This window comes from Cloeon dipterum, chromosome 1 (assembly GCF_949628265.1).
Source record: "Cloeon dipterum chromosome 1, ieCloDipt1.1, whole genome shotgun sequence".
NCBI classification, from domain to species: domain Eukaryota; kingdom Metazoa; phylum Arthropoda; class Insecta; order Ephemeroptera; family Baetidae; genus Cloeon; species Cloeon dipterum.
Genome location: NC_088786.1, coordinates 21400174 through 21413607, shown reverse-complemented (window position 1 = coordinate 21413607; position 13434 = coordinate 21400174). Strand labels below are relative to the sequence as shown.

Below are 13434 nucleotides of genomic sequence, written 5' to 3'. Positions count from 1 at the left end.
GGGTACTAGCCATCTGTTGTCCGATATGAAAACTAAATCATCCATTCGCGCCAGTTGCCTCTAAAATTATTGGTCACAAATATGAAAATTGCACTCTCATTGGTTGCAACTTGCTCCGTGCTGGTAGCCTAGCCTGTAGCCTGGTAGAGTGCCGCCCATTTTTCTTGACAAGCACTATCCAAAAACAAAACACTGAAAACACAAAACCCAAAGACCGAGGATTAGAGAAGACCTAAGTCACGAATGCAACATATATCAGAATAGTCATTAAGGCTTGCTATTCTAAACGGTACAAATTGTCTGAATTTCTTGTCACCACCCAATCCTTTGCAAGAGATGGCTGACCCAGCCGGCTACAAGTTGAGCAACGTCCTCTTAGGACACACCGGCGACGTAAGAGGAGTTGCCGTCACCCAGGACGGAGCCGTTTTGTCCGCTTCCAGAGACAAAACGGCTAAACTATGGAGATTAGACAGGTATGATAGTTGTTCAATGTGCAATCCAGAATCGGTTGGGACATAATTTAAAATTTTCAGCACTCACCCTATGGCAGTTCAAACCTACAAAGGGCACACAAATTACGTTTCATGCGTGTGCGCGGTGCCTCCCAGCGACACTTACCCTGAGGGACTGGTCCTGAGTGGAAGCAACGACCACTCAATCTGTGCCTTCAACCCTGCAACCGCAGAACTTTTATTTGTGCTTGAGGGTCACACCAATGTTGGTAAGCTCCGTCGATAATGCACAATGTTTGTCAGTATTATTATGATATTGCATATTTTAAAATTCGAATGGATGTGATGAATATAATTTATTTTAGTTTGCTCTGTGAACTTGACGAGTGAGGGTTTCGTGCTGAGTTCATCTTGGGACAACACCGCCCGAGTTTGGACTGATAAGACTGAGATCCTGAAACTCGAGGGTCATTCCGCCTCAGTTTGGAGTGCGATTGAACTTCCGGGCAGCAAGCTGTTGGTCACTGCCTCTGCCGACAAATCTATCAAGATTTGGGAAGGTCCCAAGTGTCAAAAAACTATTACTGGTAATCCAATCTCAATATTTTTATATGAAATCTGCAGCTAGAATATTTCAGGCCACGAAGATTGTGTGCGAGGACTTGCTGGCGTGTCCCTCAATGAGTTTCTGTCTTGCGCCAACGACGCCACTGTCCGCATGTGGACTGTCAATGGCGATTGCCTCGGCGTCTTCTATGGACACAGCAATTACATTTACAGGTATGAATGCTGCAACTCGTGTGTGAAATGAGAAGGGCTGTGAATTTTTAAATAAACCAATAATTTTTAGATTATTTTAAATAATTGAATGTAGACCGTTTTTCAGGCAGTGTTTTTGGCACAATTCAGAAATAATTAAACCTTAATATTGCATAATTATGTCCCATTTTTTCATACTGAGGGACAAATTTGTTGGGATTGCATAAGCATTCTGACCCGCCTCTTACTGGTTCATTCATACCTTTCTAGCTCTTGACTTGTCTGCTGAAGCGATGTGCAAAATGAACTAATACAGAACCCGTCAGGCGTCGTTAAAGTGGCTTCACATGTGGATTGAATTATATCAATCGCTCTAGGGCTACCCCAGGGTTTAATTTATCACCTGTTCGGCTGGTTTTGCCTGACCTCAAGGGTGACCCCAAGTTAAATTGACCCAAAAATATTAATTTTCTCAATATTACCGGGAGCTAAAAAAATCGCAATTTCGTAACCTTTGATCCTCTGTATTTCGTGAAATAAAGATTGCACCATCTGGAAATTTTCTAGCCATGTTGTAAACACTTAAGGCAATAATAATCGTCCCATACTTAGAATAATATATTTATTAATTACTCATTTTGAGATGCTCAAAAATTTAAAATAGAAAAATATTCCTCAAAAATTTGATCCAAGTTTAGAAGTTGTAGGCTGTCTAAATGAGCATCCTTTGGCACAAAGTTAAGTGTTCTAGTGTCATAAAGACTTTAAATAATCCCATTTTTGTAAACACTGAAAGGCTCATTTCTCCAGATTTCGATTTCACCCCAATTTACCAGAAAAGTGCGTCAGATTTAGAATATGAAAATTCATTTGATCACGGAACTATGATTAAAATGTCTTAATTGCATAATTCTTGCTCCCACGACAGTTGTTGAAAGCTGAGGAAAAGTTGACAATCTAAATTTCACAGCTCTAGAAATAAATTTAGGAATTATTATTAGACCAGTTTTTTCTGCAAATTTCGTTTCTCCCATTTAAAATATAAACATTAGCTAATTAAATGTGTCCTTGTAGCATTGCTTTGTTGCCTGACAAAAGTGGATTTGTCACTTCTGGAGAGGACTCGAGCGTGAGAATTTGGAAGTCGGATGGAGAAACGCAGCAAGTGATTCAGATGCAATGCCAGAGTATCTGGGCTGTGACCGTGCTGCCAAATGGTGACGTGGCAGCTGGCTGCAGTGACAACGTTGTCAGGGTTTTTAGCAAAGACTCATCTCGACATGCTGAACAGAGCGAACTGGAAAAGTTTGAGGAGGAAGTTTCGAATTTCGGCAAGAGCAAAGGAGATGAGCTCGGAGAAATCAAAGTCAATGAGTAAGCGCTTCTTAACTTCTCTTCTGCAAAATCTGAGCATTGTGATTTCCAGCCTGCCTACTGAAGCAGCTCTTCTCGCTCCTGGCACAAAGGATGGACAAACAAAGCTTATTCGAGACGGAGGCGAAATTATTTGCTATAACTGGTCTGCAGCACAGAATCAATGGATCAAAGTTGGTCCAGTTGTTGGTGCGAAAAATCCTACCGATGGCCGTACGATGTTTGAGGGAAAGGTATAAGTTTCAGATAGTTATTAGCAGGCTTGTGGAAAAATATTTCGTTGCTCTTTTTATCCCTGTCCGAGGACCGGGAAGGGCGCGCATTGCACTGGCATGAATGCTGAAACCCGGGTCCCAATAACACCTTGAACACTCTTAACACACTTAATCAAGTACAATTTTTTATTAAGAACCAAATCATTACTAAATTGATTTCAAATATAGGTGAACAACAAAGTATGTAATGATTTTTTCGTGATTCTTGGAGCAATTTTTTAATCCTTTGAAAATTGATCAAATAAGACAAAACGGGATTTTTGTACTTAGTTGAATTGTCGTAAGAGGAAAGTTTCATTACAGAGAGCAATGAGTTGCGGAGTTCTCAAGATTTTTTTAATTGTTTCTCATATTGTTTATACTAAGAGATGAGTTCAGTCAGAACCTTTTAATTATTTCTGATTCAAATTTACCTTCAGCTAATTCTGTAATTTGTTTTGGAGGTATTAAGTACTGCTGATGCAAGTCTAGCAGGGCCAAAACATGCTGCATTGTACGAGAGCGTTTGCCATTATATTTATTTTGCAATCATATCAATTTTAAGCACCCATTCCTTTTTCACCTATGTGAGTCGCCATTATAAAATCAATATTGACCTCTTATGGATTTTTAATTTTTTTCTAAGTTATAGTTTATTTCTGATGGAGATGCAACCAAAATATTGTTTAATTAAATAAAACCTGGAATAATATTAATCATATAGTTTACCCAAACGCTATGCTCAAAAGATATATTAAAATATTAATTTGTTTTTTTCTCTCTTTAGGAATATGACTTTGTCTTCAGCGTCGATGTTGAAGAAGGGAACCCTCCTCTGAAACTTCCCTTCAACAAAACAGAGGATCCATACACAGCTGCTCAAGCATTTATCCACAAGAACAACCTGAGCCAATATTACCTGGACACCATTGCCAACTTCATCATCAAAAACGCAGGCATAACTACCATGCCTGCCGCTCCTCAGGGTACTTTTGTTGATCCTTTCACTGGAGAGAGTAGATACGTGCCCGGTTCATCAACGCAGTCAACTGGACCCACCTCTGCCAACCCAGATCCATTTACAGGAGGAAGCAGCTACACCAGTGCTGCTGCAAATAGTGAGATTGCGGCGGCCAGTAATTCAACTCAACACCACTATCACCTGTTTGAGCAGGGAAAAGCAGAAGTTATGGCCAGTGAGTTGACACTATTTTTATGGAAACAAATTTAATAACAAAAAACTCTTAGGATATGGCATTATTTAACATGTATGGGAATTTTTTTCAAATTTTATTATAGAGATATCACCAGGGGAACATTTTTTATTTGAGGGGTTTTGCAATTTAAGGATCTCCAAAGGGGTTTAACATGGGAAATATAATTATGGATCCAGTTTCCATTCAATTGGGGTGATGATGTCTTGTAGATAGACTCTATTTGACAAGACGAATCAATGGGTGTTTAATTTTTTTCTCGTCAATGTTCCTGGATTTTATCTTTGGGGAAATTTACTCAAAGTTCATTCCAACCGAACTTGCATAGATTTACTTAATTTTTTAACCAACTAAATTTTTCGTAATGAAAGAAATGATGCATGAAATTATTTCTTAACTTATAAGTAATTGGAAATTACATCAGCTTTCAGAATTTGATTAGGTTTTTGCAATACGATTCACTATTAAAAATTCCCAAAACCCGTAACTAACCCGTGAGGGAGATTTTTAATTTTCACTGGATTGTCAAAAAAGATAAATTTGAATTCTTTCTGCCTTATGGTAATAAACATCAAAATTTTCTTGTCTAATCAACAATAAAATTGTCCATTTAGATAAGATTCAAGAGTTCAACAAAACCTGTCTTTTGCCATTGAGCGAAGACGCTATTTTCAAAGCAGTCGCCCTTCACGACCCGAATGCCCCAGCAGAAGAGGCAGCCATTCGGACGCTCCAAGCTCTATTGGCTTGGGACAAAGGTAGAAATGTTTTTCAAAATTAAAGTACCACGCCTCAACTGCTGGTTTTATTACAGATAAGCTGTTCCCTGTGCTTGACCTGCTGCGCCTGGCGCTGCGCAACAGAACTGTGAACGACGCCATCTGCTCTGGTACTTTCATGAATAACTTCATCGACATTGTCTTGCGACCTTCACTGACAAATCAAGCACCTGAATTGACACGACTGACTGCTTTGAGGGTAGTGACCAACATGGTCGCACATCCTGCTGGTGAAAAACTTGCTCAGGAAAACGCAGAGTTCTTCCTCAACTGCGCTACCCAATTGACTCTGCCCAATGACAACCCCAATGCCAGACAGCAAGTCGCCGTCGCCACAGTGCTCTTTAACTACTCAGTTGCCTTTTTGAAAGGACATACAGATGTGCAGAAGCTTGTTTATCCCTTGGCCCTGACCATTTTGCCTCGCCTCACGGACATGGAAGCCAAGAACAGGATGCTGAGAACTCTTTCCAATTTTCTTGGAAAGTCTAACCAAGCCATGTTTGCTCAGGCAGTGGACAAGAAACTTTCGGACGAGCTTGCTGTCCTCATTGCTGAACCCAAAACTTCGGAACTGGCGAGCCAACTTCTCTCAATTTTGCCTTAATTTATAATTTAGCTTCGTTTTGATGATGAAAGAAATAAAAGAATAGTTCTTAACTGTCACATTATTTTGGGCTATTTTCTTACTGCATATTAGAAAATGTTATTTTATAAGCTATTAAGTTTTCTCTTAAATCATTAAAATGAATATTATACAGATTGATAAATTTGGAATACGGACATCCGGAGATCAGTTCGCAGTTTCACAAGCGTCAATCCAATCATTGTACACATCAACTGGTTCAGAGAGGAAAGTGATGGTGGTCTGATAGTCTTCCATACAAACCCGGCATGATATTCGAGCTGTGTTTCTGGCCTTGTCCCTAAAATTGAATTAAGAAGCAAAGTAATATCGATGGATATTCAATTGAAGGTTAACACTCACATTTTAACTTCGCAAGACATTTCGTGATTGCAAAAGGGGCAGTTAAATTGTGTGTCCAAAGGCATAATCGCCTTCCTCTTTGATGGAGGTTTCCTCTTACTCTTTCGACGGCCCATGATGCAAAGCTAGAGAATACAATTGAGTGTTAAATATTATCCTTCATTTTATGTGGCATAAAAAGGCGCAAACTTACTTAATAATAGGGGAGTAGTGTATTGATTAGTTAGGAGAAAAACGCGGAACAGTGTTCAAGGCGAGTTTCGAGTTAATGTTGATGCTCTGAGCTCTGGAAACGCCGCTGATCGAAAACAATCGGATGTTGTTTGTTTTCTTTTAGTGTTCAATCATTGGTTGCTCGAAACGGCAGTCAACAAATGAAAAATAAGAGAAATAATATTGCTTTATTTTTATTGGTCAGATTCAAGTACTGCTACAAAGTTTAATCCAATTAAAGCTCAGCTTTAAGAATAAGCTGCTGGTGTTAAAGAGTAAAGAGTGCCATCTATTGTTGGAGAGAAGCAACAATCCTATTTTTCATTCGCTGTCAGAACAGAAACCGAAAAATTATTTTGAAAACATTGAAATTCGCTGGCTGCTTGTAAATTAGAATGAGGAATTTGTATTGAGAGGCTAGAAATTTAGAGTTCATAATATGGGCACGGTTCAAGCAAAGGTATGTAAAACACTGATCTTAAAGTGCACAAATTAATAATAATATATTATTGCGTGAGGCACTCATGCCGGTCTACGTGATGAAAGATGAAATCCATAATGCACAATGCACACAATTCGCAAATTATTTTTTAAGTAGCAAAAATTTTCATGTGGCCCTATTTCCAGGAAAAGCATACGATGGTCCGAGTGCCTGTCGAGCAGGCTCCACTGCTGGACTTCAAAAAAGACGTCCGCGTTGACAGAGTCAATGTTACTGGCCTTAAGAGGACGAAAGACGACTTCATAAAACCAATTGTCAGAGAGCTTTTTCATGCAACTAACTTTGGAGACGTATGACGAAAAATTCAATTTTATTTTTGAAATTAAGTTTTGTTTTCAAAGGTGCTGGTCAAAGCAGACAAAGTTCATCGCCGGCTGGAAAATTTGGAATGCTTCAAGAACATAGAAATTTTTGTAGACACCAGCAAAGGCCCAAAAGCAAGTCCTGATGGGATTGAGGCAAGCTCAAAACGTTCTTCATGAACTGACTTGACAATCTACGACTCTTGCAGGTCACTTTCGACGTAACAGAAATGAACTGGTTGTTGGGCAGTGTCAACGCCATGGCAGGTTCTGAAGAGGCCGCTTTGGTTGTTGGCGGGAGGGCGCCAAATATTCTGGGACGAGGAGAAAAAGTGCAGCTTGAATACACACACAGCAACACGCACAACACCAACATGGCTCTGTCCGTCTCCAAGCCTTTGGTCAACATGAAAAGCAACGCAAAGTAATTTCTGGACCATTCTGTATTTTCTTTATTAACCACACGCATTTAATTCAGAATCAAATCGTCAATCTACCAGTCCAACGCTTCTTTCGGTGCATCAGGCTTCAATGAGCAAGATCGGGCTGCTAATATCGCTTTTGAGTTTAATTCTGCGCCAAATGTAATCAATAATTAATTTGGTTTGAAGCAGCTTTACAACTTATCCTTGGTCTCAGGTCCACCACACCGTGCTCTGGGAGGCTGTCTGGCGCTACTTGGACTCGACCACGCGCACTGTGCCAATGTCGGTGAGGGAGCAGAATGGTCATTCAATGAAGAGCTCGCTCATCCACTCCATCACCATGGACAGGCGTAACAAGCCTGTGTTTCCCAGCTCTGGCACTCTAATCGACATCACGACCGAGTTCGCAGGTCTTGGAGGAGACGTTGGTTTTGTCAAAAATGAGATCAAAATGCAGGCAAACGTCAGCCTTTTCAAGGACTTTGTAATGTTTATTTGGATTTTTCCTCGAGTGGGGCTAAATGTGTTTTGTTGAAGGTTTTGCAAGGCACTCTTCAGAAAGGCTTGCTGAGCGAGTATTCTGACAACAAGACGTCACACATCTGCGATCGCTTCTTCCTCGGAGGTGCAACTTCCGTCAGAGGATTTGAATTTCGAGGTCTAGGGCCACACGAGGATAACATCTCGTTGGGTTCAGAGGTACATGATTCAACATTAATAATTAAATTTGAAAGAAAATCAATATTATATTGATTTAAACTAGAGGTTTCAACCGCGAGATTTAATGCAGTGGCCCGCTTAGCCGAATTTTTTGCATGGCGGCAGCTGGCCATTTTCACCTTCGGCTGGCAAGGCTGACAATATTTTTATCGTGAAATTTGATAGTGCTTAAAGGCCTAAATGGACTGGAAGACATTTTTTCTCCTGAACTTTTTAATTTTGGAGTCTCTCTGTCACCTGCGGCTGGCGCAGCTTATTGCCAGGGTTCACAAAAACCGGCATTTTCCGGAAATAACTCACCGCATTACATTAACATACTTTTTTTGCGTTTTTCTGCAACTTTGCGCTTTTTTCCGAAACATGCATTTTTATTGAACAATCATCGTAATATTTCAAAATTTGACGCGACATGTGACCTTTTCGTGGTTCAATTCGGAAAAATGCGGGAACCCCCAAAACTGGTCAGTTTTTCTTGTTTTCTTTGCGCTAAAAAACAGTGGTGCATTTTTGAGCATTGCTAAATTAGTTACCCCTACTTATTGTTAGTCAGATTCACGGCAGCTGCCCACATGGCCCAAAATTTGCCGGCTGGCTGAACACTCTAATTTAAACTAAAATTTATGGCATTAAATATGTCCTTGTCTATTATTCTCTTAAACACCTTAAATAAAACCTACTATTTTAAACATTTTCCATGATTCTGTAATAAAGTTTGAAATTTTCTCAGCTCTACTGGGCTGCTGGACTTCACCTTTACGCGCCACTGCCTTTCAAAGTGTTTGAACGCAACTTTGGTGACTTCTTCAGGACCCACCTGTTCGTCAACGCTGGAAACCTTGGAAAGTTTGATTCTGGTAGGCTAAAACTGATGAATGAGTGCACACAAATCTAAAACTTGTGGTTTCAGGCATGGACTATCGAGACTTCTTTAAGCAAATGGTCGCGAGTGCACGGATGTCATGCGGCGCGGGACTGGCGGTCAGGATAGGAAATTCTGCTCGTTTTGAAATCAACTACTGCGTTCCAGTGAGCGTCCAGCAGGGAGACAGGCCTATCAAAGGATGCCAGCTAGGCGTGGGAATTAGCTTCCTCTAAGGAGAATTTAGTAAATTAAAAAGTCACCGTCGTAAATGTCGTACTCCTTTATTTGAGCCATCATTTATCGCAATATGCTTTTATTATATCAGTCATTCAAAATTTTACTTATTGTGGCCTTCTGACGCTGTATTAAAGTCTATTTTCTAGTTTTCTAGTCAAGTGGGCTAGACGTACAATAACTTCTGTCAATGGTTGTATTATTTGTTTTGATGGCTGCCTTGGATTCTTTTGAATTGCATGGGTCACCTCAAAAGCTATAGTTGAGCTGCCTAGATGCAATGGTTCGTCAAAATATAGTTTGGTTTAATATTCCTGTGTAAAACTGCCTCAATAAATGAAGAAATGTTGTTATTGAATTTGAAATTAGATTTATTTATCCCTTCAGTAAATCCTCATATCATGCAATTATTAATTCTCAAGTTAACCTTAAATCTAATTTTAAAAAGTAAATTGAAACGCCAAATAATTAAAAGATCGTGGATTATGAATGATTCCATTAAAAAAAAAATCATCGGAATTTGAAACTATAGTGCCAGAAAATGCGGGCGTGTTTGTAAAAGATGGTAAATTATATCAGCTTTTATCAGCTTTTTAATAGTATTTTAGATAAAAAGTACTCCAGATAAAAAAACACAAAAAAACACTAGCAAAGCTCGGAACTCACCCTGTGGGAAATTTTTTCTGCAACGTCAAGAATTATCCACCGATTGATTTGTATCATTAAACGGTGTCTACAAACCAAACTTGCAGCTCAGTTAATCGAGAAAATCCGAATTTTTTAAAATTTGAAGTCCTGGGAAATTTTCTTGAAATCTAATGAAAATTGTCAAATTAAACATTTCCCCCTCTATACGTGGTTTACAATAGGAAACACTGCACGAAGAAAATGGTTTCGCTTAAATCTAAATATTATTTATTTATCGTCGAAACCCAATAGAGTTTCATTGTAAAAGTGCACTATATGTACTTGAAATCGGCTGGCTTGTATTTTCCGTATTTTCCTTGATTATAGTCTTCTCTAATCAATAATTCTCCCCCCAAAAACAAGTTTTCTGAAAATTAAATCACTCCGGTTAAGATTTGGTAATATTAATTTAAAATTTTCCATTTTCGTTGAATTAATCAATTATATGAACGCCGCTTCCTACATTTTCAAAAAATTGCTTCAAAGGTTGCAACAAGTGTCGCAAGCTTAGGATTAATGAATGGGCGGTAATAGTGCGAGTGCGGGATGCAGGAGGAATTCTACGAATGACTACTGGTCCTGGGTCTAGCAGTGGCTGCTGCGAACAGGATCGAAACCAGATGAGACTTGCTGAACATCAATCATAACGAGAGCAAGAAGCCCACAAAACAGAAAGGCACAGGCAGCACGCTCTCCATGCATCGAATCATCTGCAGAACTATCAAGCACGCACTCCACGAACGGCTCTGCTCTCGTAGACATCGTCGCTAATTTTGTGGTCGAATTGGTTCATTCTTAACAATAATTTGAGTTTTGAGCAGTCCATCCGTCTTTCTAGTTCTCTAGATACAAACACTCTCAAGATTTTAAGTCCATTCAATCCTGTAATGCTTGCTTCTTTGGCTGGAATTTTTGACAGGTATGTATGTAATATGTCACAGTTATTAAATATGATACATATTTATTATACATAATAATGTGTGATACATATATGTACATGATGTAAAATGTAACCCGCTCGTGTTTCCAATATCCGTAAGAATACATAAACGTTCTATGCACATACATAACTGAGAAGAAGTTAGTATGTAGTACATAACCATCCATCATAAACTTTAAGAAACTTCTTAGTATGATACATACGCGTTTACGCGTGATGATATGACATGATGTGTTATAATGTCATATTATGTATTCATGGGGGACTCACGCTTTAGTTCGATCTTCGATCACTCATCCATAATGTAATGGATAAATTGCAGTTTTCGCCACCTCTACTTTTATATATTATTATGGGATTCTCTTAAGAACTGGCGAGATGTGTGTAACCCGGCCGAAACTGCATGTAACTTCTCCATAATATTTATGCCCAATAATTTAAATAATTTCGATAATTTCATGAAATTTTAAGTGCTTATTTTTCTACAATACTCTCCGCTATGTATGCATTTACGCAGATTGAAAATTTTTTATTCACAGGAAGTCAAAGAAGCGTAGGAAAATTGGCAAGAAGGAGAAGGATGAAGAAAAATCACAGACCATGCAACCAATCAGGCGGCCGCCCATGCCGCCCTCCTCTGGATGCCGCAAAGATAGCAAACAAGCTCTTACTCTGCCAGCATTCTCAAAGGTATTTAAATTATTTAAATTTGTTTCATGCAATTAACTTTTCTCAATATTCCTCGATTGGCTCAGAAAAGAGGAAAGGCGCCTGTGCCAACGCCTCGTCCCTTGGCGGCAAGTGCCAATCTGACTGACAAGGCAGCATCAGAAGATGCCCCTGAATGTGACAACTGGAGGACCAAAAGCACGCGATGCAAAGATAATGAAATCTTGCAGCTGTACCTGACTGGCCAGCTGACTGATTGCTCATTTAGCGTTGGCAAACCTGGAGAGGATCAAGTGGTTAGAATATTATATAATTATCATACTCAAGTCATCTGACTAAAATTCAATCAAATGGTAGACATTCAAATGCCATCGCATCATCCTCTCCTCTACCAGCAAAAGCTTTGAAAAGCTGTTTTTCAGCGATGAACAGAAGGCACTGCCCGAAACAATCTCCATTAATGCATCTCCAGTTTCATTTGACTTGGTCATGAAGTGAGTCACATTGTTAGTTGCTTATCGTCTGCTTAAACAGGATATAATTTTTTTAAGATACATCTATGGCAACAAAATTTTGTTCCCCAACCCTGTTACTTGCGTCGAGATGTGCAAGATGGCCCACTCCTGGCGTCTGCCCCATTTGGCCGCCGCGGCTGAGAATTACTTGATCTCAAAAGCTGGTATTGAGCACTACCTGATTGCCTTTGAAATGTTCAGCGAGCAGGGAAAGCTGTCAGAGAAGCTGCGCTTCTTGAACGTAAGGCCGTCGCATCCATGAATTTTTAAACAATACTAATTAATGATATTTCTAATTCAGCTGATCAAGAGGAACGCATCGTCGGTGCTGAAAACCCAATATTGGTTGCTCGCCAGCGATGAAACTGTGAGGGAGGTACTGAGCTACTGCAGGTACCTGCTGCTCGCGCAGGAAAAGTTTGACGCCCTGCTGGCCTGGGGCACAGCCCAGGTAAAGCGAGATGAGAAAATCTGTGCGGAGGATGAGCTCATCAAACAGGTCCGCGAGAAAATCTGCCCATTCCTGTCGCTGATCGACTTTGATTTGCTCTCGCCCAGGGAGTTTGCCTCCCGCTTCTGTAAAGAAACTGTTCTGACTGCAGAGGAGAAGCTGGACATGCTGGTCCGCATCGTACTCAAGTAGTTTTAGTGATTACTCGAGATTTTTGAACCTTTCCACTCTTGGCTATTATTACACGAATTCTATCAAATCTGTTTTGTTCTGTTAACCAGTTGCTGGTTATTAATTAAAATTGTGGCCTAGTTAAAGCCTGAATTGAAAATTTGTGACAGACCTATGAAGGGTTTGATTGTATGGTGATTGCAAGAGCCAATTTCATTGACAGTTGGAATTCAACAGTTGCTTTCAACATAATTTTGATTATTTTGTCTATTGCCTATCCTTGTCAAAGCTGCATCTTAACTAAAATAAAATTGACAACTCATCAAAAGAATTCTTTGTTTTGTCTGAACAACAGAAGTATTTGCTTGGCCGATTGACAACTCCCCCCACAACTCCCACTGAAACTAGCTAAAACCCACTTCATTGCCAAGGAGTGTGGGTGCCCAAAATAGTTCAGAAACGAAATGCCAGGGATATTTGATAAATATGAATTAATAAAATTTGAATAGTAGATTAATAGATATTGGAAAACGTGTTTTAGGCGCAATAAATGAAAAATATATGGCCAAGGCTTAAGATTTCTGAGCTCACCATTTTGTGAACAAATATGATTTGCCACTCATTTTGAAAAAATTGGTAAACCCTAATATAAGTCAAGTTATGCACGCTGCTTGACCGATTTGCGCGGCAGGTTGCATATACCACTAATTCTCGATCTTTATCGTTGTGTCGTTTATTTAAAAAAAAGTAGGAAATCAAATCTATTAGTATCTGCAAACTAGAAGCTGTTAGTAGTTAACAATATAGAATTCTAGTCTAAATTTAATTCAGAGACCAAATGAGATTCTTAAATGAAGCGTTTAAATTGGGAACGTCTCCGATCCTCACTGTGACCTCTATATATAGCAAGGCGACTATAT

The 13434-nt window shown here is 39.4% G+C and overlaps 4 protein-coding genes across 4 annotated transcripts; 3 read left to right on the top strand and 1 right to left on the bottom strand.

Moving 5' to 3' along the window:
* Window positions 1-132: 132 nt before the first annotated feature.
* Plap (phospholipase A2 activator protein) lies at window positions 133-5506 on the top strand. The gene is made up of 9 exons (XM_065496447.1): window positions 133-476; window positions 537-724; window positions 821-1042; window positions 1094-1235; window positions 2289-2588; window positions 2641-2821; window positions 3630-4038; window positions 4671-4814; window positions 4871-5506. Exons 1-9 carry the CDS (start codon window positions 337-339, stop codon window positions 5440-5442), a joined length of 2298 nt encoding a protein of 765 aa, XP_065352519.1. The 5' UTR covers window positions 133-336; the 3' UTR covers window positions 5443-5506.
* On the bottom strand, window positions 5489-6171 carry LOC135947522 (transcription elongation factor 1 homolog). The gene is made up of 3 exons (XM_065496460.1): window positions 6017-6171; window positions 5824-5948; window positions 5489-5761 (listed from the first exon to the last, which is right to left on the bottom strand). The coding sequence occupies exons 2-3, from the start codon at window positions 5937-5939 to the stop codon at window positions 5629-5631; spliced, it is 249 nt and encodes an 82-aa protein (XP_065352532.1). The 5' UTR covers window positions 5940-5948; window positions 6017-6171; the 3' UTR covers window positions 5489-5628.
* Window positions 6172-6322: 151 nt separating this feature from the next.
* On the top strand, window positions 6323-9439 carry LOC135948121 (sorting and assembly machinery component 50 homolog B). The gene is made up of 9 exons (XM_065497222.1): window positions 6323-6496; window positions 6664-6828; window positions 6880-6996; window positions 7050-7264; window positions 7319-7424; window positions 7480-7749; window positions 7803-7964; window positions 8713-8839; window positions 8893-9439. The coding sequence occupies exons 1-9, from the start codon at window positions 6476-6478 to the stop codon at window positions 9078-9080; spliced, it is 1371 nt and encodes a 456-aa protein (XP_065353294.1). The 5' UTR covers window positions 6323-6475; the 3' UTR covers window positions 9081-9439.
* Window positions 9440-10294: 855 nt separating this feature from the next.
* LOC135945066 (kelch-like protein 41b) lies at window positions 10295-12839 on the top strand. The gene is made up of 6 exons (XM_065492469.1): window positions 10295-10687; window positions 11248-11398; window positions 11464-11673; window positions 11735-11871; window positions 11929-12133; window positions 12194-12839. The coding sequence occupies exons 1-6, from the start codon at window positions 10656-10658 to the stop codon at window positions 12533-12535; spliced, it is 1077 nt and encodes a 358-aa protein (XP_065348541.1). The 5' UTR covers window positions 10295-10655; the 3' UTR covers window positions 12536-12839.
* Window positions 12840-13434: the final 595 nt, after the last annotated feature.